The sequence below is a fragment of the Metarhizium acridum genome (genome assembly GCF_019434415.1).
Source record: "Metarhizium acridum strain ARSEF 324 chromosome Unknown scaffold_1, whole genome shotgun sequence".
Lineage (NCBI taxonomy): Eukaryota > Fungi > Ascomycota > Sordariomycetes > Hypocreales > Clavicipitaceae > Metarhizium > Metarhizium acridum.
The window spans coordinates 1,747,483-1,771,188 of record NW_027094015.1 but is presented as its reverse complement, the minus strand read 5'-3'; the positions used below and the strand labels follow the sequence as shown (position 1 = coordinate 1,771,188).

The 23,706-nt window shown below is 50.1% G+C and overlaps 7 protein-coding genes across 11 annotated transcripts; 4 read left to right on the top strand and 3 right to left on the bottom strand.

The window, feature by feature from the left end:
- Window positions 1–245: 245 nt before the first annotated feature.
- POT1_1 (3-ketoacyl-CoA thiolase with broad chain length specificity) lies at window positions 246–1,758 on the top strand (the record flags this gene model as incomplete). Its single annotated transcript, XM_066116164.1, has 4 exons — window positions 246–252; window positions 331–422; window positions 503–864; window positions 960–1,758. The coding sequence occupies 4 exons, from the start codon at window positions 246–248 to the stop codon at window positions 1,756–1,758; spliced, it is 1,260 nt and encodes a 419-aa protein (XP_065978046.1).
- J3458_000491 (uncharacterized protein) lies at window positions 950–4,507 on the bottom strand. Of its 3 annotated transcripts, XM_066116162.1 has the most exons (4): window positions 3,713–4,507; window positions 3,411–3,629; window positions 2,599–3,340; window positions 950–2,540 (listed from the first exon to the last, which is right to left on the bottom strand). In XM_066116162.1, exons 2-4 carry the CDS (start codon window positions 3,445–3,447, stop codon window positions 2,129–2,131), a joined length of 1,191 nt encoding a protein of 396 aa, XP_065978044.1. In that variant the 5' UTR covers window positions 3,448–3,629; window positions 3,713–4,507; the 3' UTR covers window positions 950–2,128. The 3 variants fall into 3 exon arrangements, with proteins under 3 accessions (XP_065978044.1, XP_007809038.1, XP_065978045.1); XM_007810847.2 differs by having other exon boundaries at window positions 3,411–4,507; XM_066116163.1 differs by having other exon boundaries at window positions 2,599–3,629.
- Window positions 4,508–4,682: 175 nt separating this feature from the next.
- On the top strand, window positions 4,683–7,123 carry TVP18_1 (Golgi apparatus membrane protein tvp18). The gene is made up of 2 exons (XM_066116161.1): window positions 4,683–5,735; window positions 5,809–7,123. The coding sequence occupies exons 1-2, from the start codon at window positions 5,656–5,658 to the stop codon at window positions 6,107–6,109; spliced, it is 381 nt and encodes a 126-aa protein (XP_065978043.1). The 5' UTR covers window positions 4,683–5,655; the 3' UTR covers window positions 6,110–7,123.
- Window positions 7,124–8,336: 1,213 nt separating this feature from the next.
- On the top strand, window positions 8,337–13,331 carry J3458_000489 (uncharacterized protein). The gene is made up of 3 exons (XM_007810849.2): window positions 8,337–8,508; window positions 8,903–9,970; window positions 10,027–13,331. The coding sequence occupies exons 2-3, from the start codon at window positions 9,046–9,048 to the stop codon at window positions 11,841–11,843; spliced, it is 2,742 nt and encodes a 913-aa protein (XP_007809040.2). The 5' UTR covers window positions 8,337–8,508; window positions 8,903–9,045; the 3' UTR covers window positions 11,844–13,331.
- On the bottom strand, window positions 11,932–13,401 carry J3458_000488 (uncharacterized protein). The gene has a single exon (XM_007810850.2). The coding sequence runs from the start codon at window positions 13,318–13,320 to the stop codon at window positions 12,139–12,141; it is 1,182 nt and encodes a 393-aa protein (XP_007809041.2). The 5' UTR covers window positions 13,321–13,401; the 3' UTR covers window positions 11,932–12,138.
- Window positions 13,402–14,010: 609 nt separating this feature from the next.
- On the top strand, window positions 14,011–18,799 carry dna2_1 (DNA replication endonuclease-helicase Dna2). 2 transcript variants are annotated; one of them, XM_066116159.1, is made up of 4 exons: window positions 14,011–15,203; window positions 15,259–15,354; window positions 15,406–15,900; window positions 15,965–18,799. In XM_066116159.1, exons 1-4 carry the CDS (start codon window positions 14,226–14,228, stop codon window positions 18,728–18,730), a joined length of 4,335 nt encoding a protein of 1,444 aa, XP_065978041.1. In that variant the 5' UTR covers window positions 14,011–14,225; the 3' UTR covers window positions 18,731–18,799. The 2 variants fall into 2 exon arrangements, with proteins under 2 accessions (XP_065978041.1, XP_065978042.1); XM_066116160.1 differs by having other exon boundaries at window positions 15,259–15,900.
- Window positions 18,779–22,640, bottom strand: BRE4_1 (Protein BRE4). 2 transcript variants are annotated; one of them, XM_066116157.1, is made up of 7 exons: window positions 21,392–22,640; window positions 20,012–21,337; window positions 19,714–19,942; window positions 19,544–19,665; window positions 19,233–19,490; window positions 18,954–19,171; window positions 18,779–18,894 (listed from the first exon to the last, which is right to left on the bottom strand). In XM_066116157.1, the coding sequence occupies exons 1-7, from the start codon at window positions 22,388–22,390 to the stop codon at window positions 18,831–18,833; spliced, it is 3,216 nt and encodes a 1,071-aa protein (XP_065978039.1). In that variant the 5' UTR covers window positions 22,391–22,640; the 3' UTR covers window positions 18,779–18,830. The 2 variants fall into 2 exon arrangements, with proteins under 2 accessions (XP_065978039.1, XP_065978040.1); XM_066116158.1 differs by having other exon boundaries at window positions 18,954–19,490.
- Window positions 22,641–23,706: the final 1,066 nt, after the last annotated feature.

The following is a 23,706-nucleotide window of genomic DNA, read 5'->3' as shown; positions in this document are numbered from 1 at the left end:
CACGTCGACGTACAATGCCTCGGTCGCGCAACCAGCTGACATCAGAGATGCGCCGACCGACCGCCATGTCGTCGTTCTCGCCGAGGTCAACCGATTGACCTTGCCAAGGACGGATATATAGCTTCGCCTCCCACGAATCGCAGCGTCGTAGCTTGTTGTCGCCTATACCACATCTTCCCCCTCTTGAATCCCGCCCTCATCTCTTCTTCTTCGTATACCTCCTTCATATCCCACAAGAGCCAAAAATGGGTGGTGAGTAAACCAGCTCTCTGTCCGTGGTTGTGCGGTTCGAAAAAGTACAGATTCCAACAGTTTCGTTGTGTTCAACAGCCCTTGACAGAATTTCTCAGATCGGTGGCCAGATCTCTGGCAACCCTACCGCCGGCGGTCGCGACAGAATCCTGGAGAAGCGCCCTGACGATGTAAGTCATCGCATCAACACGTCTTTTTTCCCTTGAGCGGAACTGAGCGGGACGTTTTGAGCTGACTATATTTCTTGCAGGTCGTCGTCACTGCTGCTTGCCGAAGCGCCTTCACCAAGGGTGGCAAGGGTGGCTTCAAGGACACCCAGGCCGCCGACATCATGGCTGGTATTTTCAAGGCCGTCATCGACCGATCAAAGATCAACCCCGCCCTCGTTGAGGATATCGCCGTCGGAACTGTCCTCGCCCCCGGTGGTGGTGCTACCGAGATGCGCGCCGCCAGTTTGTTGGCCGGCTTCCCCGAGACCACTGCCGTCCGAACTCTCAACCGCCAGTGCTCATCCGGTCTTCAGGCCTGCATTGACGTTGCCAACCAGATCAAGGCGGGCATGATTGACGTTGGTATTGGTGCCGGTGTCGAGAGCATGTCTCTGAACTATGGGTAAGCTTTTCAGACGGCTTCACGCCGAATGCGGCCGTGGCCTCTTTGTTTCATCTCCAAAATCAGTTTTCCGTGTTAACAATCCACGCTCTCAGCCCCTCTGCCGTGAGCGAATTCTCCGAGGCCTTGGAGGCCAACGAGGAGTCAGCCAACTGCAAGGTTCCCATGGGCGTTCTGTCCGAGGACATGGCCAAGGATCTCAAGATTGCCCGTGCCGACCAGGACAAGTTCGCCGCCTCTTCATACCAGAAGGCCGTCAAGGCCCAAAAGGAGGGTCTGTTCAACGACGAGATCGTTCCCCTCAGGGTCAAGTTCGAGGACCCCAAGTCCGGCGAGACCAAGGTAATCACCGTCGCCCGCGACGACGGTGTCCGCGACGGCATCACTCCCGAGTCCCTGGCCAAGATCAAGCCTGCCTTCGCCGCCGACGGCAGCATCCATGCCGGTAATGCCTCCCAGATCTCCGACGGTGCCGCCGCCGTCCTCCTCATGAGGCGATCCACCGCCGAGAAGCTCGGCCAGACCATCATCGGCAAGTACGTCGCCGGAGCCGTCGTTGGCGTCAAGCCGCTGCTCATGGGCCAGGGTCCCTGGAAGGCCATCCCCAAGGCCCTCGACCTCGCCGGTATCTCCAAGGACGACGTCGACATCTACGAGATCAACGAGGCCTTTGCCAGTCAGTGCCTCTGGTGCGCCAATGAGCTCCAGATCCCCCACGAAAAGATCAACCCCAAGGGTGGTGCCATTGCTTTCGGCCACCCTCTGGGCTGCACTGGTGCCCGCCAGGTTTCTACCCTCCTTTACGAGCTGAAGCGAACGGGCAAGAAGGTCGGCAGCACTAGCATGTGTGTCGGCACTGGTATGGGCATGGCCGCCGTCTGGGTCGCCGAGTAAGTTTCTTTTTATCTTGACACGGCTTGAAATATAAAATGGATCGGTTCATTTGGGATATCAAATCTTGAGAGCATATATACGCTTTAGTCCTGCGGGACACTGGGATTAGGCAACGGTGTGAAATTTGGTTACAGACAGACCGAGTCACCCATGATGAAATGCGCATAACGCACTGTTATAGTGCCATGTATGAATAGAATATCGTATTTCACCAAAATTGCCTCTTTTGTTTAGACTCGCGTAAGAATGTCGTTCAATCTGCTAGCGCTGACTGTAGATTCGTCTGTCACGCAATTGGTCTGTAGTCTGTCATTATTGTTCGTCATACATCATTCGCACACACACACACACCCTCTCGTGAAACTGGTCTCTAAAATCCTTCTATCTGCGTACCAATCTTCTTCTCGTTGGCCACCTTGACCACATGCATGCCAACTACCAGATCCATCAGCCCTAATCCCACACTCTTGTAGACTACGGTTCCATCTCTCAGCCAACGGGCAAGGCTATCCTCCTTTTTCTTCTCCGTATCAGACGAGCCTCCGGAGCGGGTTCGGAAAGGAAGTTGGAAGCTTGACTTGCGGGAATGGTTGGACAAGCTGGGACTAGATGGGCTCACTGGCCGGGGTGCTGGATCGCTGTAGACCGATGACATGGAAGGGGTCTTGTCGTCACCGTTTAGGGCGACTTCATATTCCGAAGACGCCGGCGTTTGACTGCCAGTAGTATCTGTCTCTGATTCCTCGACAGCCAGACGGTGAAGCATGACGAGTTCCCCGAGTCTGTAATCGAGTCAGTCATACATTCTCAAGGCGGTATTTACATACAGGGAGCGCATACTCGACCATTTGATGGGGGCTGATTTTGGCGGAAATGATTTCGCCGGCTTCCTTCAACACCCCCTCGAGAGTATCTACCACGATGACGCCACCTTCATCTGCGTGCTTGTGAAAGTGACGATGGTGCTTCTCATGGGGCTTCGTCACAAGATGCAAAAGGCCCTCGGGAAGCTCTCTCATCTCAGGGGTGTAGCTTCCAACAGCGACGATCAGTCGGCCCTTTTTGCGACCTTCGTGTGAGGTTAGGATAGATGCGTCAAACAGTTCTTGCCGAGACGGAGTACAGCAATAAATAACGTCTGCGCTGCGGATCTGCTCCTTCTGTAGCCGTTCAAAGTCGTGAAAGGTGGGCGTTAGAATACTGAATTTCGTGTGTGCCCATCCTTCCCGCTCCTTAATGTCCGCAGGGATGATGGTGAATTTCTTAAGGATCTGACCAGCGCTGTCGGAGAATCTTCGATTGATAATGTGTACATGTTTGATAGTGCTTCCACGCATGAGAAGTGCCAAGCGAACGTGCCAATACGCTTGACTGCCACTGCCAAAGACAGTGAGAGTCTTGACATGGTTGCGGCGGGTAAGGAGACATGCTGATCCAAGAGCGGTGCGAAAGGCCGTTAGAGTGCTCGCATGGACAAGGCCCATGGGGCTCCCATCAGGGTGGAATAAGTTGACGACTCCAGTAGGGCTAATAGGCTTCACTGTGGGATCCTGGGTGGCGGCTGAGGAAGTCAACGAGACAACTGTAGGTGTATTAGTGGCCTGGTCACGCCATGGTGTCTCAGAGGCCGGTTAGATTGCGATTTCACTTACTCTTACATCCCATACCCTCCGGTCCGCAAGATGGCATGTATAGACTGGTGGCCTTGGTCCCAGAGTGAAGCGTTGTGATTCTGTGGGGTTGTTGGTAGACATCGCCATTGCCAGCATCGGTGCTGGTAGAGAACTCGTGCAAGGCAGATGACAAGACATGTCGAAAGTCATCCAGCTCGTCAACTGTAAGGCTCTCAAGGATGTCCTTGACCTGGCTGTCTGTAAGAACGGTTAATGTCATATTGGCCCGCAGTCTTTGGTTGCGAACAAGCGGGGTAGAATAAAGAGACGGCTGAGCCTACAGAGGGAGGGGGATCAAGCACTAAGCCACCAGCAAGAAAATAAGCTTAAATCTTGACGAGAAGAGAAAAATACTGGGCGACCTTCGAAGTTTCAAACAAAATGGAGGGTGGCGTTGAACAGCTACGGGGCCGTGATGTAAGAACTGCCACGGCACGTTTTGATCTTCAACAGAGCCAGAGTCAATGCATGTGGTCGATTTGAATCAATGGCCAATGGCAGGCACGATGTGTGGAACGGCGTGTTTCCCCCCCCACTGGCCAATGCACTGGCGGCGACATTCGGTGCCGATAATGACCGAGCAAAAGTTGGAAGACAAGACATCAAGGCCGTAGCAAGACTATAAGATGCTAGACTTGGAACCGACATGCTATTGGCATGGATAAATGCCCAGAAGAAGATGTGATGCTGTCTAATTCATATCGTGACCGGCCTTTCCCACCCCGACGAGTTTACGTACAATGTTCCGAAGCTGCTGCACATGTGGCTTTGGTTAACCTTATCAGTCGCGCCAGCTTGAGGACAATGCAGCCAACGGCCTGTCGTGAACAAACTTGACGGTTGACCTTTGTCAATCAAGCGATTGTTCAAGTAATTTTAAAATTTGGGGGCCTATGATAGATTTTGATTATCGGCAATCGCATCACATGGTCTTTGGTCTTTGACGGATCGGTTACTATCAGCGGAAGCTGTTCTTTCGTTGCTGCCTGTTGTCTGTTTGTCTGGGGTACGCAAGTACCTACTGGATGCCTCGAGTACTCTGCCTGTATCGCAGAGTCATCGCGGGCTGACGAGGCTCAGCAGCCAGCGCATCCCGATGCAGCCAGGCGTAACTTCTATACGTCACACCACACCGGCAAGAGGTCAAGCTGTGTGTACCGAGCGAGAGAGCCAGTCTGGTCCTCGGCAAGCCTTGGATAAATGGCTCGTGTTTGCTTCCGACTGCTCTTTCACGGCGCCATTCATAACAACTACCAAGAGACGTTTCAGGCTTTTGATAGTCCTTGGTTCTCTGTGGTCCTTTTCTTGCAGATCAGTTGACTCCTGTTCATCCAAGGCGCCGGATCCTCCACGTCACAAGCTCTGCAGTTCTCCTTGCAGGGACCACCAGATCCATCCCACCTCAGAACAGCACCCTGAATCTCCCAGGTGCTGTTTCGCCCCTGTCTGTCACCAGACTCGTAAGGTGCTGCGTAAGTACGCGGAGTACGGGGATTTTACTGGTACGTAGGGCCGCTGGCCACTTTGCCAGTTGGGACTTGCCTCGTCGTCGCCAAGCCACCACCGCACGCTGCCACGCTGCCACATTTGACTGCTGCGCCAGCCTCTTTGACGGGCCCGCCGTTGGAGAAGAGGCTACGTGCGCCCCGACAAAGGTCCTGAAGTCTTATTCATCACTTCAACGACCACCAGCATTCCTGCATCATCATCTTCTCCCAGCCACATTATCACCCTTGACCAAGCTCTACGATCCTCACGCGTGCAAAAGTGCAAAGCTGATTGACACCGCCTCTTGCGACTAGTCACGTACTACGACTCGACACTGCTGTGCTGCGCTGCGCGCTCCTCGCACAAAACAAACCAAAACAGACAGTTTGTTAGCAACTTCTGCGACGACTCTCAACATGTCGCTCAAGGAAGAGTTCCAGACCCGAAACTTCAGTAAGTCCCTCGACGCGAACCGGCACAGTCGCCAGGTACCGAAGCAGCAGCTAACATTGACATAGGCATCTACGGACAATGGTAAGCCCATAAGTCCATATCCCCCATGCTGCCTCGATCAACAATTCGATGTCTGATTGCCTCCCCGTCCCCCTTCCGCCACTCCAACCGAAGCAACAGGATAGGCGGGAAGCGTACCATCTGCCTAAGCTTGCATAGCCGAGGGCACCACGGTCAGGTCGAGCGAATCTAACAACATTGGAACAGGCTCGGCATATTGTCCATGATCATCTGCTTAGCTACCGGCATCTCGACAATCTTTACCTTTAAAGTCGTCTTAATTATCTTTGCTGCCATTGCCATGTAAGTCTGCGCTGTATTACAGTGATACCGCTCCCCCATGCCGACAAGGCACACGCTGATTCTGATTCTGCAGTGCCTCGTCGTTTCTGATCCTGTTTATCGAAGTCCCGTTGCTTCTGCGAATCTGCCCTACCTCCGGAAAGTTCGATGACTTTGTTCGCAGAATTTCAACAAACTACATGCGAGCAGCTGCTTATGGAATCATGGCTTTCCTCCAGTTCCTGAGCAATCTTGGTGGCCCCAGCAGCTTGATTGCTGCTGGTGTCTTCTTGACGCTCACTGGTATCTGTTATCTTCTTGCTGGCATCAAGGGCCAGGCCTTTGTTGGAAGCAAGACCCTCGGTGGAGCCGGTGTTGCGCAAATGATTGTCTAAAGCAAATTAAAATTTGCCATATTCGACTTCCTTTTATGGGATGATGCGTCTGTCTGCTAGGCGACCAGGCGAAAAATGTGTGTGTCGTGTTCGGCGACGAAAGTGTGAGAGAAATTGGGGAAGATGCAAAGAAGGAGATGCTTGGACGATGAGGTGGATTGACCTAATCATATGAATTATGCCTGGCCCGGTACCCCAGAATGTGGTGGGCTGGATACCGAGCAGGACTGTTTGGCGTCCGGGACGATTTATGCTTGCTTAATGTCGGCGGTTTCTGTGCCCGCTGAATCGAGCTCGATTGGCCTCTTTATGAACGCTGTTGATGAGCCATGCCCTGGTGCCGAACGAGTTCGCAGCCCTGCCGACTTGTTTTTTTACCCAAAAGGTCATATAGCTAGGTAGCACAGCCTTTGTTTTTCATGAAATGATAGAGGAGAATCGCCATTAGCTAAGCTCTGAATGTCTTAAGAATCCGCCCCAAATGCTTACGACAGCACGCAAGCAAATTATGATCAAGGTGCAAGAAAGGTTTTGGACAGCCAAGGACTTTACTAGGGTGGGTAGTAGTTGCAAAGGTCAAAAGGTACCAACTTCACATTAGCTGGACAATGAAGAGCTCATGTGGATCCTCCCGATTCAAGCCGGGCCGCCGTCCAATTGTTGATACGGCAGGATCAAGGAAACGTCCAAAGACCATTGACGTAATAACCCAGTGCCGCCGTCACGTCGATTCAAGCTTTGTTGGAAACACTTTATTGCCGGAAGCCAAGGTTTGTTTGGTTCACCGACGACTAAACTGTCGGCGGCGTGTCCGTCTCTCTTTACTCTGTACCGAGGAACATATTCATCCTGAAATGTGAAAAGGTGAAGGCTTTTGTCGATCCTTAGTTTTTCTTACCTCTGACTTTATGCCAACCAATAGATTGACCCCAACTACTTGGGTACATCTGGAAATCCGAGAGCAATTGCATTGTGTAAACGGGACTTGGGAGTCTTGGTAGCACACTCGGGGCCAAAACGCGTGCGGAAGCGCACTCGACGCCAAATCAAGGAACATGGGCGATGATGTGATGCATTTATTTCTGCCTCGTTCGATCGAGATGCCACTCAATACCCTAATACCTGGGGCATATGACGATGGCTGTTAGTGCAGTACCCCGCAGCGCGAGGGGGAACCCACACGGTGCAGCGAAGTCGACTCGTCCTCGCCTGTGATGGCCTCCCTTGCCCCGATGTTGAGCGCAAATATTGGTTAGGCGCAAGGAAGCGCAAGGAGGGGCTGGTCCGCTATGGCGTTCCTTGTACGGAGTAGACTCTTATCATTGCCCACTGAATGGGGCCGACGAGACTCTGATGCCACTTGACAGTTGCGTTGCACGGCGCACGGAGTGCTGAAGCAAGAAGGGGCTCACAAAACCAACCAAACGTTGAATTGGCGCGTACATGTCTCCGCGGACGTCTGGAGCCTGAGTACCTAGATGGGTAAGTTAGTTAGCGTATTCTTTTCTTTTTAAGAGGCACGTCTTCTATGTTTATAGTTTGCAGTTGCAGCTGCAGGCTTATACCCATGTAGAAAGAGGCGAATATGCAGCGGGTGCTTCAATCAGATCGGACACCAGTTGACTCTTATTAGTCTTTATTAGCCCGTCAAGTGTAATGCACGTCCTAGCCCAGTTAAAATCCTGATGGTCATCAGACTTGTCCTCGGGCTGTTTGGTCGACAGAGCGACCGACCGCTTGCAGCCACAGCACTGGCCCTGCTGCGAAGGTGCACCTGTGGATTTGGGGTGGAGATCGGGTGTGGAGAGGGCGCACTGTACACTCCATGTCCGTTGCCAGGGGTCGATTCTTCAACATTGAATTCTTCTAAAGTTAAGCCTGCAAGCGTGATGTATTAGCTCTTCATTTTTCGAGTCGGCTGCCATGAAGCACCGCGAATAGTAACAAGCCGAACGCGAAGCGTCACAAAAATAGTCTGACCCATGCGTAAGTCATGCTGAAGCGCTGATTCAGAGCAGTCGGAACACTCCAAGTGCTCAGACAAGCCTCCCGCATCTTGGGGCGGGGCGTGATGCAACGACCGGAAGGTCTGGTTGGTCTGGACGCAGGTCCCTCCCTCAACGCACCGTGCAGGGGCGCATATTTGGCACGGTAAGTGGATCGCTCCTGGTCTGGTGACGACAAAGCCCAGCACAGGTCTAGTACAATCAATCGTCACAGCCGCCGAGTCTCAACGCCTTCGGGCTAAATTCGTCTTGCGACTTCAACTCCCTTTTCCCGCTTCCTCTGTGACTCAATTCAAAAGCTTTCTTCGTGACAAAACGTCTGCATGTTGTGGTGACGACCGTTGTCCGGTATTTCATACCAATCTTAAGCATCTGTTGCAGAGCTTATACAGAGTAAGTCATCGTCCCTGGCCCAACACGTACCTTCATCAGTGATCACAAACATGTCGCTCGTCATTGGGCAGAGAGCTGGCAGACCTTGCATTACATCACCGCTTCTTCGCCCTCTGTATGTTGCGTGAAATCGCGGCCGGTCTGTCGTTGGCTCTCTGCCCGGCTCTGGATAGCATGACCCGTATCAGCATCTATGTATCTATCTTAAAGTCAATGGCCAGAGTGTGAGCTTCGGCATTCTTTGTTGGGGCGGCGCCTCCGGTACCTGGCGGGTTTTGCTTATCTTGCGTCACAATGGAGTCGGGGTGCTTTTATCAGTCACCCGTCGACCGCCTAACTGATAGTCCTGACCGCAAACCCTGATTCAAATCACTAATCTGTCCTTTGTCGACAGGCATGTATTCTTTATAGATTTTGCAGTCTGTCAATTTATTTCTCCATCTACACCTCATTGGCCCTTTTCGATTGTCCATCGGCAAGCCTGTTTTCTACCTATACGCCTCGGCACATTGTCCTTTGTCGCCCGCACGACGGAGAATGTCAGCAGCACCAATGGCGCAGACGCCGGCTGTACCTCCTCGACCAACTAGGTCTTCGGCTAAAGAAGCTCCTGCTCACCTCATGCCGCAAGTGCCGCCTCGTCCCATCAACAAGCGCCTCGATCGATCCATCTCACCGGGCCGCGATCGCTTCGCACAGTCTCCGCTCACAGCGGGCATCCCCTCCGAGCCCATTAACAATCGATTGAGCAAGCATTATGCGCAGAAAGAGCAGGCCGAAGACCCCATTGAACGGGCTAGCAGTGTCGACATGCCCTCAGTCGGCGAGGAGGGAATGGAGTATAGTGCTGTAGCTGCTGAGTTGGAGGAGGAGGAAAGGCGACCCTCTTCTCCTGAACAGACTCGATCTGTCGCCGAGGACTTGCATCTTCATGCGCCCAAGCCGTCTCTTCCTGCTCAAAGCGCCAAGCAGCAGGTCATGGCTGTTACACGTACCGACTCAGACAAGGCTGCTTCTCTTGGAATTGGCCAGCCTAGCAACGGCGAAGATCGGGCTGTTTCTCGTGCATCCACGAGAAAGCGTCCTGAAAGTAGTATCTCGGCGTACAGCGACCTAGGCAACCACACAGACGATGACCATGGAATTCCTGAAATTGGCCAACGTGTTCCTATGAACAAGCACCTTGGAGATGTTCAAGCACCTTCTCCAGGCCCCGAAAACGCCAAGAAGAACCATAGCCGAAAGTCAAGCGGTCGTGGTTTGCCCCCTGGTAGCTACGGTCTCCACGGCCATGGTGTTGTGCCACAAGACAAGCTTGAAAAGGCGTATTTTCAGAAGCATCCTGAGGCCCTTGAGCGAGAGCAGCACACCCCTCGACACGAACGCCATAACGATTTTGCAATGAGCAGTTCTGATTTGAACAAACTCGTGAGAGATACGGCCAATCATCACGCGAGAACTGGTATGTGCATTGCTCTGCATGAAGAAACTAAAATCACTCACTAACGCGTCTAATAGCCTCCGCTGAGCTTCGTGGCACTCCCACCGATGATGTTGCTTTTGAGGCCAGTGAGAAGTATGCATCTCGCATCTCATCATCTCGACCCGCCTCTGCAGTTTTTGGAGACGGTAGTGATCCCATTTCTTCCCAGCATGCAGCAACCGAAGAGGACAATGCTATCCATGTAGATGACAGCAAGAATCCTGAGTTTTATTCCTATGGAGAGGGCAAGGTGGATGAAGAACCTGAAGAGTACACCGCTCCTATCCTTGCTTCGGATGAGCTGAAGAAGGACCCCAGCCCTCATGTGCACCAACCTGCCATCCGCCCTCATCTGGAACACCGTGGTAGCTCCTTTGATGGAGAGGACCCCCCAAGCCGTCCTGCAAGCCGCCCTCGGGTGCAACGCTATCAATCCCAGCAACAGGAGGTCAAACACACTCCCTTAGAAGATGTAGAAGAGTACGATCCTCTCTTTCCAGAAGATAGCAAGGAAGCGAAGCCGGCCCAAAAGGAGGAGCTGGCTGATGAGAACTGTGATCGCCGACACTTTCCAAGCAAGGATGTCTGGGAAGATGCGCCGAATAGTGTGCACTACACTGCTGAAGTTTCAACGCCTGACGTGGCCGAACCAGAGAGACGACGCTCATCTGCGCACCTTGGTGATCGGCCCATCACGCCAGCGCAAGCTTTCGCTCTGTACCAAGAAGAATTGGCAGAGAAGGAAGCCAATAAGCGTGGAAACACGTTCTTGCCCTTGCAAGACTCGAGGCCGAGCTGGGTTTCCCATCAGCCTCACTTGCAGACCGAGGTGCGTCCAAGCTCTGGCTCGAGCAGACGTTTTCCTAGCAGAGACATTTGGGAAGATGCCCCCGATAGTCACATTCACGAAGCGGAGGTTTCTGCTTCTCCAGTTGAACAGACCAAGCCAGAAATCCCAGCCAAAGCAGTCAAGAAGGCCGAAATAACACCTGAGCGCCCTGCAGTCCCTGATCGACCCAAGGGAAGGCAGAACAGCGGAGATGATGCTGTCAAAGCCCGGCCCCCTATTGCGGATAAGCCTAAGCCTTCTATTCCTCCTCGACCAGCTAAGAGCTCACCCGGGGAGTCCAAGGATGGTATTTCGTCAAAGGCCAAGCCACCGGTCCCCAATCGTCCTGTCGGCGGCAAAATTGCGGCCCTCCAGGCAGGGTTCATGAGTGATCTAAACAAACGACTCCAGCTGGGGCCCCAGGGTGTTAAGAAGGAGGATCCTCCTAAGGAAGAGGAAGCAGTCGACGACAAGGAAAAGATGCCTTTGTCAGATGCACGAAAGGGACGTGCCCGCGGCCCTCAGCGTCGCGCGCCTGCCAAGAGCCCGGCCGCAGCAACGTCATCAGAAGCAAAGCCCGCTGCTCCTGTGCTCTCATTCTCTATAACACAGACAGTGTGGTCTATCGATCCCGAGCATGGTGACTTCTTGTTTAGCAGCAAGGACGATAGTCCTGCCAAGGAGGACACAAAGCCCGAGGAGCTGTCACCTGCTCTGAAGCCAGCCCAGGCGTTTGCTGTGGAACCAGAGGAGACGAAGGGAACCCCTGAGCAACTGGAGTCTGTAAAGGAAGTTGCTGATTCAGAACCTATGTCCAAAGCCGAGAAGTTAAAGCTACTGGATGACGAATCTGCGGGAGAACCGGATATAGAAAAGAATGTAGAAAAACATACAAAAGACGAAAGAAAGAAGGACATTACTCTGGCGTCGAATACCGCTGGCGAGGGCATTCTTGAAGCCACGATAAAGAATGACCAAGCTGAGGTTGAGCCCATAGAAGTCCAAGAGGATGTTAAGTCTTAAGGGGTTACATACAATGTTGAATACAGGATACGTACGTTGGGGGTTCTGCATTATTTAGCTATCAGGATAAATGAGATATTTTTCAATTTGTTACCTCAAGATATCCTCTCATGATTTCGTGCTTGTAGTTATACTAAAATTGGTCTCAGATGTGACATGTGTGATGTGCGACGTACACACGAAGAGCGTCTTATACTGGTTTGTCCCTGATGTACACTCTAAAAATACATTGCATTTGCAGCATGAAATACTCGTCTTTTGTGGATTTATACTTGTTTTATTTTCCCGAGCCTACCTACCTCCCCCATGAACCACGTTCTTGATCAGCACCTCTCCGCTCCCTTTCCAGCAACGCGTCAAATTCTCTCTGTGCCTGCATCTTCGCTGTTGACTTTTCCTCGTCTGTGCTGGAGTACGAGTAGTCATCCCTGGGGCCACGATACTGTGGACTGACATCAGCATCACTGCCCCACCCGTTGTTGGTGCTTTGCGGCGCCTCCCATGACTTTTGGTCCCGTCGGGTCTGTCGAGGAGAGTACTGGGCTTGCTGTCGTACACGATCCCATGCGGAGCCGCCGTAGTATTGCGCCCCTTCAGCCTGTGATCTGGATGACGGTGCTATGGGGGATGCATCGTCAATGTCGTCTGTTGCATCCCAAGCCCCTGAAGACTGCTGCGCTGGTTCGGGGCGGCGATGCGAGGTCCATGTTTGTTGTTCTTGTGCTTGTGTCGGCTGAGAAGGTCGCTGGTAGCCATCGCTGATTTGTGATGAGTATTCTTGTTGTGATTCAGGCCTCCAAGCATCCCCGTATTGCGGGCTGTTTGAGTCCTGAACGGCGCCGAGGACCTCGCCAGTCTGTTTCTTTCCGTCTCGTAGCAGCGAGGCAAGTCTTGGGTCCTTGTCCATGGAATAGCTCTGGCGTAGGAAATTGGCCCCCTGGAAAATCGGCTCTCCGATGAGCCAGAATGCGCCGTAGTATGCTGCAAACCGGGCAGTGTGCCACATGATGCGGACTTGAGGACCGCCGGTGGCGGGGTTGAATCGTCCGCCTGCAATGACGGGCTTGAAGAAGGGGAACCGCATGGTCTGCCGCCCGCGGTAGGTCATGTATCCTGCTAGACCGGTCATAGCCCATTTCCATGCCAGCATGTTGTGGACGCTGGAGAGGAAATGCTCCGTCAATGCTTGCGTCTCAGTATCACTTAGGTTCCTGTCGGTGCCGGCTGCCAACCCCAAGACGGTAGACTCGGCTAGCGCAAGGGTTTGCGTGCGGCCGAAGCCGCGCATTCTAGCGTAGAATGGAGCCTCGTAATCTGAGAAGAGTCTCTGGATTTGCTCGTGAATCTGAGGCTGATAATGTTGCCGATTGATCATGGCTTTATGTCGTCGTTCCTCGATGGCAGCGCGGACATTGCGGGTATACTCTGCCCGCGTCATGCGCTGCGGATGAGCTTCCCCGTCGTTTGGCCTCTCCATGATGAAGAGATGAGAGAATCGGTGAGAGTCTTTGTCTATTGCCAAACAAGGAAAACCTGGGCGGACATGTATGATTGAGCAGATAAAGGACGGTTCGACAATGACGCACGAGAAGCGGCTGTATCTGGGGCGAGCTTTATCGATAAGATTGGAACAGCACGTGATGGGGGGACCACTGTATCGGTCGCCGTGTGGGCTCGGCAGGGGTCGCGTTGCTTGGCGGGGCCGGACGCGGTCGGAAAGTGCAGGACGCGTCTTCCACATGGTCATCGATCTACTATTGTCATCCCTTGGCTGGGAGGGCCAAGTTTGTTTGTGCCGAATTACATCCCCACATGGCCAATCCGTCTTGGTCAGCTCTCCAAAGGCAAAGGCATCTAATGATCTAGCATTGTGAATGTTATTGCCAAAGATGCCGCTTCAGAAGTCATACTCTGAGCGCGTAGGCTTGTCAAGGGTAAGAGACACCTACCTGTTAACCAGCTTTGCAGCGTTTTACTGGCCGAACTTCGCGTTGATTGACTTGAGAGTAGAACCGCAGCCCGTGGCAACGATCACACAGCCATCCTGCCAATTTACAGGCACAAAGACCAAGACCTTTACCGCCGGTTTCCGATGTTACAAAAAAAAAGCTTAGCAGGTTCCAATATAAACCTGCCGAAGATGAGTGTGTAGCTTCTGCTCTGGGTGAGGCCAATGGTACACCCACCAGGGCCCAGGATGCCACAGCTGCAGGAGCTGGCGTGGTGGGAAACGCTGTCACGCCGGTGACTCGGTTGAACTGGAGGGACCTGCTTGAACCGAATGCAGCTCCAGCGGAGAATGAGGTCGATATTTCTTCCCCAAACGACAAACTGCTGTGGAATAACCAGCAAGACACGCTGTATGCAGCAGCTTTGTCGCCGATGATGCCCCGGAAGGGCAGAAAACGTGCTCGAAGCTCCTCGCCTATATCATCGCCGGCTACGGACAAGGGGAATTTGCCAGCAGTCAATGTCGACAAGTTGAGAACGGCTCTTCGATCACCCCACGTCGATCCAACCGTGGAACTCTGGGATCGATATTCGCTGAATGGATCGGAAGACATAACTACGCCTAACGGCGCCATGAATCCTTCTCTGGCACAGCTCATGGTTTCATCATCACCAAAACCATCGAAGGACATGTCTGCTCGTCGAGGCGACCCCAACTTACGGAGAGCAATAAGCTGTGGTTTGAATTGGCCAAAGAGAAGGAAAGTAGAGAGATCTAAAGCCGGAAGTCAAAGCAGTAGTCAACAGCGGGAGATGGAAGCAGCATCGAAATCGTCTCTGGTCACAGCATTATTAGACACCGTCACGAGCACTATTAACGAACCAGGTCCCAGTCGGGCTCAGGAGCAGCTCATGAGATCGCCGTCACCAAAGAAGAGAAAGCTGTCGCCGACAGGAATGGAGACGCCGCGACGCGCGGAGAAAGCAATTCAGCCGTCATCTTCATCTTCCGACTATGGTGATGATTTTGACGACGATGTTTTCATGGAACTGGAAGCGAGTATGCAAGCAACGGGCACAACTAACACCCCACTACCGGACAGCATCGATCAAGGCCAGCCGGGTCGACGAAATCCTGACGGGCAAAGCCGAAGTTTCATAGACTTGGTCGAGGAACTCAATGACATGGATGATGATGATAGTGTTTTTTGTGACAACATTGTGCAATCACGACAAACTGCACTTGGCATTTCAACGCCCAAGAGACAGTCAAAGAACCTCCCGGCTGCGAAACTTGAAGAGAGCCCTGGTGATGAGTTTGGTAACGACCTAGATGGTGATATCGACTTCGATGCCGTGGAACTGGCCGCGACTCAATCGGTACAACACCTAGAGGCGCCGTCCGAAAGTGTACGTCAAAGTATTGCGAAACCACCCCAGTGCTCCATTTACTAAATCAAGGTAGAGACAACGAAAGGCAAAAACAATTCAGCGATATTTAGTGACAAGTGTTCTAGACGGTGATTTCGTTGATAAATATCGCGTGACTAGACCAGAAAAGGCTTGTGGACCTCCGCTCTTCAAACGACGATTTTAGCTGATATCAAGTCAGATTCTGATTATTCAAGCCGATAATTCGAAGGTCACTAGGACGGTACATCTTCGGGGTGCTTGGTTCGACACACCTGCAAACACCAATTCTTACGTTCACGTTATTGGCTCTTTTTCGGCCCGCGGCCAGTGCATCGTCGACGATGCACAAAACCTTTTGATACTTCACCCAGATCAACTTGTTTCATCCACCGTTGTTGCGGACTCTTTCGGCTGCATGCGTCGAGCAGTGCTGCAAGATCGTGTTAAGGCTACCAGCGAGGCTTCTCCCCCCCTTGTCTATGGCACAATGCTTCATGAGATATTTCAGGAGGCTCTGATGGCAAACCAGTGGGATTTGCCGTTCCTTAGCAGCATAATCGACAAGATCACCGAAAATCACGTGGAAGACTTGTACACGATTAAAGTTGGGTTACCAAGCGCCAAAGAGCATCTCTTATCAAAAATGACCGAGTTGAGTTGCTGGGCAAAGGCCTTTGTCGCGCCAAAACCACAGGTATGGTTCAAATACGTGCTGGTATCATTACATGTTTCAGTGATATGCTGATAATCTGGTACAGGATGATGCGGTTGTGGAAGATCGGAATGGGAAGAAAGCAAATATGGCGATCACAAAGCTACTCGATGTCGAAGAGCATGTCTGGTCGCCTATGTACGGACTAAAAGGCAACGTAGATGCCACTGTTGAAGTCGCTATGTCGGATGGGAAACGAACAAGAACCCTAACAGTGCCGTTCGAGGTCAAAACTGGCAAGCATGCCAACAGCAATCATATGGCCCAAACTGCACTTTATACTCTCCTATTATCCGACCGCTATGATATCGATATTGCCTATGGTATTCTTTATTACATGGAAACGTCGAAAACTATGCGCATTCCTGCAATTCAACATGAGCTGCGACACATGATTCTCCAAAGAAATCAACTGGCGTGTTACATCAGAGAGCGGAGTGTACAGCTGCCGCCGATGCTGAAGAGTAAACATATGTGCGGGAAGTGTTACGCCAAAACTTCGTGTTTTACTTACCATCGCCTCGCCGATAACGGCGATGGCGAATCTAGTGGCATGCATGAGAAGTTTGACGAGCTTGTCAGACATCTAACACCAACTCATCAAGATTTTTTTGTGAAATGGGAAAATCTTCTCACAATGGAAGAAAAGGAAAGCCAGAAGACGAAGCGAGAGCTATGGACAATGACGAGCACCGAGCGCGAGAAAAAGTCGAGATGTTTTTCCGATGTCATAATTGAAGAAGGATCCGCATCTGTTGACACTCTCAACCCACGCATCAACCGGTTTCATTACACGTTTATCAAACGGAACCAGCAACCCAACTTTTCTTTCCTGGAATCAGAGTTGACGACCGGGGAGCCCGTGGTTGTGTCGGATGAAGAAGGCCATTTTGCATTGGCAATTGGATACGTTACTTCAGTTCGCAAGCAACGGATAAGCGTAGCGGTCGATCGAAGGCTGCACAACGCCCGAACTCGTCAACTTGGGTTTGATGAAATTGATAATCAAGTGTTTTCCAGTATCATGGATGTGACGCAAGGAAAGTCCCCCGACCAGGTACAATGCGAGATCAAGGAGCCGCCTGTACGATATCGACTTGATCAAGATGAGTTCAGCAATGGCATGGCGACTGTAAGGAATAATCTTGTACAAATGATGGCAAATGACGTGCCTTCAGCGACTCAAATACGGCGCTTAATTGTTGACCTCGCCCCCCCTCGGTTCAAGACAGTCCCAACACAATACACAGTTACAGACGGAGAAAATCTCAATGTTGACCAGAGGCGAGCAATTGAGAAAGTAATGAGCACACAAGACTATTCCTTGGTTCTTGGTATGCCTGGTACCGGCAAGACGACAACAATTGCACACATTATTCGAGCACTTGTATCGCAAGGCAAGACCGTGTTGCTCACATCTCATACCCACACGGCGGTGGACAACATTCTGTTGAAGCTTAAGACCGACAAGATTCCGGTGTTGCGTCTTGGGGCACCAGCAAAAGTTCACCCTGAGGTCCAAGATTTTGCTCATCTTGCTGGCCAGCCCAGGAAAACCTTTGACGAGATTAAAGAAGCTTGGCATGGCACGCCCATCGTTGCTACTACTTGTTTAGGCATCAATCATCCGGTTTTCCAAGAGCGCTCCTTCGACTACTGCATTGTAGATGAAGCCTCACAGATTACTCTCCCCATCTGTGCCGGACCTATTCGAATGGCACGCTCATTCGTTCTCGTGGGTGACCACAATCAGCTACCTCCGGTTGTGCGAAACGAAGACGCACGTGAAGGTGGTCTCGACGTAAGCTTGTTTAAACTACTTTCAGATGCTCACCCGGAAGCGGTTGTCAACCTTGAGCACCAATATCGAATGTGCGAGGATATTATGACGCTTAGCAATACCCTAATTTACGAGGGGAAGCTGCGATGTGGGACAGAATCGCTACGAAGAAAGAGACTTCATATTCCAAATATGAATGCTCTTGGTCAGGTTCATTTCAACGCATCCTCGTTGGCACATCCAGGAACACCAAGATCGTTCTGTACTGGCCCTGGGCCGTCTCGCTGTTGGCTATACGATCTCCTGGAAAGCGAGGCGCGAGTTCGGTTTGTCAACACTGATACAATAAGACCTCTGGCTAGAGAGGAGGCTCAAGGGAAGCGAATCGTGAACTCTGCAGAAACGCGACTGGTATCGCAGTTGGTGGAAAGCCTTCTCGCAGTTGGAGTACCTGCATCCGAAGTAGGTGTTATGACTCACTACCGAGCCCAGCTGTTCCTTTTGAAAGACCGTCTGAAGGGCTACGCAGGAGTTGAGATGCACACCACTGATCGATTCCAAGGACGAGACAAGGAGGTTGTCGTCCTCAGTCTTGTACGGAGCAACGAAGCATGCAACATTGGAGACCTGCTAAAAGATTGGAGGAGAATTAACGTCGCGTTTACGCGAGCCAAGACCAAGCTTCTGGTTGTAGGAAGCATGAATACTTTGAAACACAGTGGAAAAGAGAACATGCTAAGCAAGTTTATCTCTTTGATGGAAGGGCGGGATTGGGTATATAACCTGCCAGCAGATGCCCTGGAGAGCCATCATTTTGAAGAATTAAGCACATCCATGACTGTTGGCCCGACACCAAAGTCAAAGTCTCCTAAGAAGACAGTGAAGAAGGCAGTATTCAGCCTCGAAGGCAAGGAAAATCGTCGTCCATCGCCAAAGAAGGCGAGGATTGGGGAACGGGCGCTTTTGAAAGGTAAACTGGTTACAAGGGACATCCTGAATGAAATGACGAATGGCGCATACATGGGTGTTTAGGAGCAGAGACATCTTTTGATTCAAACATATGGATACGGAAACATGCTAGATTGGCGTATATGTATGGGGTATCAATTGAATACTAAATAAAACTTGGCTATCAATGATCATTTTGCACACGATTATCGTCATCTTCGTCTTCGTCTTGAAATTCGTCGTCGAATCTGGTGTAAATTAATTAGCCTAGAGATCCTGAAGAAAAGAATGCTCAAAACAGACTCACCCCTGCTCCCCAACTATAAGTTTCGTATACTTCTCTAGCTCCTCAAGTTGAACTACACAGCCGGTCAAGCTCTCGCTGTATGAAAAACTGTAGACATCGCTCCATTCCTTGTGTTTTTTTATATCGCTTGGCGGTGCCTTTTTAGACATGTCTTCTTCGACCTCGGCCGTTTTGACTAATAGCTTTTTTCGGGCTGCTGCAGCGCTTGGCATATAGAGCTGTGGCACCAGTCAATTTTGCAATATCCTATACTAGCAACTTCTGGTCACTTTGACATACGGGCATTTTTCGTTTAGATCGAAGAGCGCCAGCTAAAATGTATAGATTGCCCAAGATGGCGGCTACAGCATCGCGACGGTAACTGAGGAGTTGTTCGGCGGCCAGGGGGTAGTCTCTGATATAGCGTGGGTTGTAGAACAGGGCGGACCGGCGAACGGTGATTAGGTGATCAAAGAATCTTTCGCATGCGTCTGCCAGTCCGGAATATGGAAGAGGGTCGAATGGCGCGCGCAGTCGAATTTCGTGGCGGGTGAGAACCTGCATGACCTTATGTCAGAGGGCGCTGTGTCGGCATAGGATAGCATACGTACTAGAAGCTGGCGAATTCTGACGAAACCCTCTCGCAATTTCCCCTCGAGTATCTCTGACCTCTTTATATCTTCCGGCTTCGGTTCTTTGCCGTCACTGAAATATACGTAGCTGCCAACCACGTCTATCAGAGTTAGCGTGGTCGTTAGCCATGGTTGGAGGCTTTACTAACTTCTGTATAGAATGCTCATGAAGAAGAGCATCGATGAGAGTGCGTGTCTTAATTCATGGCGCGCCACAAACGGCCACAGGACCCAGTTGACTATTATTGGCACAGCAGTTCCAATGAAAAAGGCGAGACCATTAAATACGGCAAATGTCGTGGGAGATGAACCTCCACCGTGTGTTTGTAACCCAAGAGACGTTACGGTAAAAGAGAGACAGCCTACAAGCCCTGAACGCTAAATATTGCTTGTCAGAGACCAATACGCAGCAGTTTCTCCCTCGGGAAAAAAAAAAAGGACACTTACTGGATGAGAACTTATAGTATATCGATAGAGCATGGGCGCCATGTACAAAGCCGAAAAGACGCCCATAACGTACGGGCTTCCACCCCCAGCGGCGTATCCTATCCCACTCCAAGTTGCTCCTAGAATAGCTACACCGGACCTAGTTGCTAGATCTTGTATATTTCCGCCGATTTGCGGATGCATGACTGCCCAGCCCACTACAACTACCCACCACACCTGGTAGTAATCCCACCATTCATTACTTTGAGGAAGGTATGATGGTACTGACAAGAGGGATGTGACGAGGCAGACTTTGAAAGCATATCTACTTTCAAAACCTTGAAGCCGGTACAGCACTGTCCAGATCTTATATCGCGACTTTCTCTTTTTAGAAACTTGGGCAATAACCGCATCGGAGTTCGTCATGGAGCGGTCAAATTCAGCTTGTGGTCCTTCTTGAGCCTGCCCATGTTGAACCCGCGATATCGCCTTGTAGTCCAGGGACTTGATCTTCTCAAGCAGCCTAGCGATTTCTACAAATGTCTTCTGATAATACCCCGCAGTGACACCGCCTCGATCATGACGTACCTGAGCGTTGGTTCGATGAATTGCTTTCCAAATAGGATAAGACGGCAAATACGCGCGAGGCCAGTCTGGTACCCGTTGCATTGAGGCGACTTGGTCCATAAGAGCCTCGACTGTCGCAATGGTTTCCCGGGCACGCCTTGCAAAAACCAAGAGATGTACCACGTTAGCATCATGAATTGAAGATACGGGCGTATCATTTGAGTGCAGAATGGTTGATTCTACAGTGTCAAAAGCAGCGACTACAATCTTTGTTCGTATTTGAACTGGTGCAAGGTCCGAAGAAACTACTTCTGATGGGCCCAGGTGCTTTCTGTACCCAGACAGATCCATTAGCACGGCGTCACAACATCGTAGACCTTCCTTCAAGCTATAAAGGAGGTCTTTTGTTGGAGCTCGGAGAGGTTCAACGACATTGCGCATCATGTCATCCGACGCCGTTTGGACAGCAAAATTAATATTTGGGCTTGAATGGGAAGACTGTTCGTCGACATTGTCAGAATCCGGCCGATCCACGATGACCACACAGCCCTGATCTGAGTGTGACTCGTGCAGAAGCTCAGGTTCAGTTTGAAGCGACAGTAGTGCTCGTATCACAGCTTGCATTTTGTTGCGCAATTGTTCAACATCGTCTGGTCTGAATCTTGAGACCGTAATATTGATCTTCATATCTCTATACGCCTCCGAGAGATTCACAAAGGCATCGGCTAATCGCCGCCTCGGTCTCATGCCACACGGTTGGTCCGAGAGATCGAGGGCTTCCTGATGCATAATCAGCCAAATTATAGCCTTTCCATAGGAAGAATTTGCACAAACCTGCATTGTGTCAAACGCTTGATGTAACGCCGTGGCCAGAGCTCTGGAACCTGCGTCTGGAAATATTAGAACATTAATAACCAATGCAATGACTTGTCCAAAAAGCCAGGAAACAGCGTAACTGCGTAAATTATCCCAGATGACGTTTTGGCTGTTTGTGTTCGCCAACGTCGCGAACATGATTGCTATTCCAGCACAGAGAACTGCTTGATAGAACCTGATAAAGAAGGCACGAATACAAGCCAAGGCAAGCATGAACAGCGCAAGAAACATGGCCAAGATGCCGCCGTAGCCAGCGCTGGCGGCAACAGTAGAAGTTGACAAGAGGAGACCTAGTATACCCCAGCCTATGCCTATAGCTGTTCCCACAATAGTAAGAACCGTGCCCTCGATTTGGCCTCCTAGGGTGCGAGCTGGGTGGTTGAGAATGACGGATATAACCATCATGTAATTGTAAGGGCCGAGCCAATCTCTTACGCTGGGCGCCAGACAAAGACAATATGCAATGAAGAAGGCTGTAAACGTCTTGAAGAGTCGAATCCCTTCTCTCGTAGTTGCTATCCGACGAAAAAGAGAATTAAATTGATGCCACTGTCGCGAGATGAAGTACTTTGGCGCTAATGGGTTTGACTTGTCAAATTGTGCCGGCAACGTAGTCTTTGAACGCTCCAAGAGATCCGTTACATTAGGATGTAGTGGCTTAAGAAATGTAGCCTCAAACAGTCCCTCGCGGACCTCGGAGACTCCATAAGTGTCTTCATCCATGTCATCGTCTGAGAGCACCTGATCGATCTGCGCAATACTCATGGCGGAGCTACGACGACTTTCCAGGCGCGGCCTCGAATGTTTTGTAATATGTGGCCTACTCAAAGAGACTTGTATTGAAGGATCATTTTCCGAGTTTCCGGGGAATTCGTCTTGGACTTTGATACGCCGTCTAATGCCATCATCGGCCTGAGCCTCCGTATTTTGATTGTCGCCCGACATACTGGCGTCCATTTACTTCTGCCATTGAAAAATACCGAGCTGCTTGGTAAAGGTCCCCATTACAGTGACAGTGGAGCGGCCCAGAGGTTTAGCAAAAAAGTTGTTTCCTCGAAGCATGACGGTTGTGTGAAAAAGATGCAGCGCAGGCTCTTGGCTCCATCGACTTATCCCTGGTCCGAAGTCTTTGGCAGGTTCAGCAAGCCCCTTTTCAATGCCTTCATTGAGAGGTCGAAGCTTCCCCGTGCTGGCCGCGGGATTCTCCTCACACTTGCTCCATTGATAGACAGCAGAATGACTACTCGCGTGAACAGGCAAGCCAATTGCAAAATTTCCGCAGGCAGTGACGTCAATACTCGTGCCACGCCCCACTATTTTAGGGGCCTCGTTTCACTCACCACCTAAAGGTGGTGCTTATTACTAACGTGGCCCAATTACCAACGCGGCCTAATTTTAAACTTAAACGCGTTTAACCGTAAAAATGCTTATAACTAGCGTTTAGAAGTTAAAAAGTAAAGTGGAAATACGTGTAATTAAGGCCCTTTAATTTATTAACGAAAATCTAGGTGTAAAACTACGCGTTATAGCTTAAAATTTTAATGTACCTTATAATAGGCTTTAATAATAGTAATAAAGCGTTTTTATTAGGAAAGGCTATTTAATAGTAAATATAAAGCTTTTAAGGGAAGAAAAAGTTACTTTATATAATTATATTAATCGCCTTAATAGGGTAAATTTTACTATTTAAGCTAAATTTATTATAAACGCTATAAATTACATTTTAAAAGAGAGGTTATTATTATTATTAGACCTCTAAATGTATTGTATTTTTTGTAGTTTTTACTATACTGTATTATATTGTATTATATTGTAATATATTACAATACATTACAAGATAAGAATACCTATAAATGTATTATAAGGCTAAAAAATATCTAATATTATAAATAAATGCTTATATAAGCATATTATATATTAAAATAAAGCTAAAAATCACGTGATTTTAAATCTTTAAGAATTAACCTTAAAATGTGGGTATTAAGCGAGATATTAAGCTTTAAAGTTATGTCTTAAAATAAAAAGTAAGTAAAGTGGGGCGAATTTTCAATTGCTTATAACTTTTTAATGTGGTAACTTATAATAGTAAAAAGTGGGGTATTTTAAAGAGCTAATTTAGCTCTTTTTAATGATATAAAATTTTCCCTTATAACCCTAATAATTAGCCTTATAATCCTAAGTTAAAAAAACAAGGGTCTTTTTTACTTATAATACATTTATAGGTATTTTAGTAATGTAATGTAATGTATTTAAATACAATACACGAAAATACA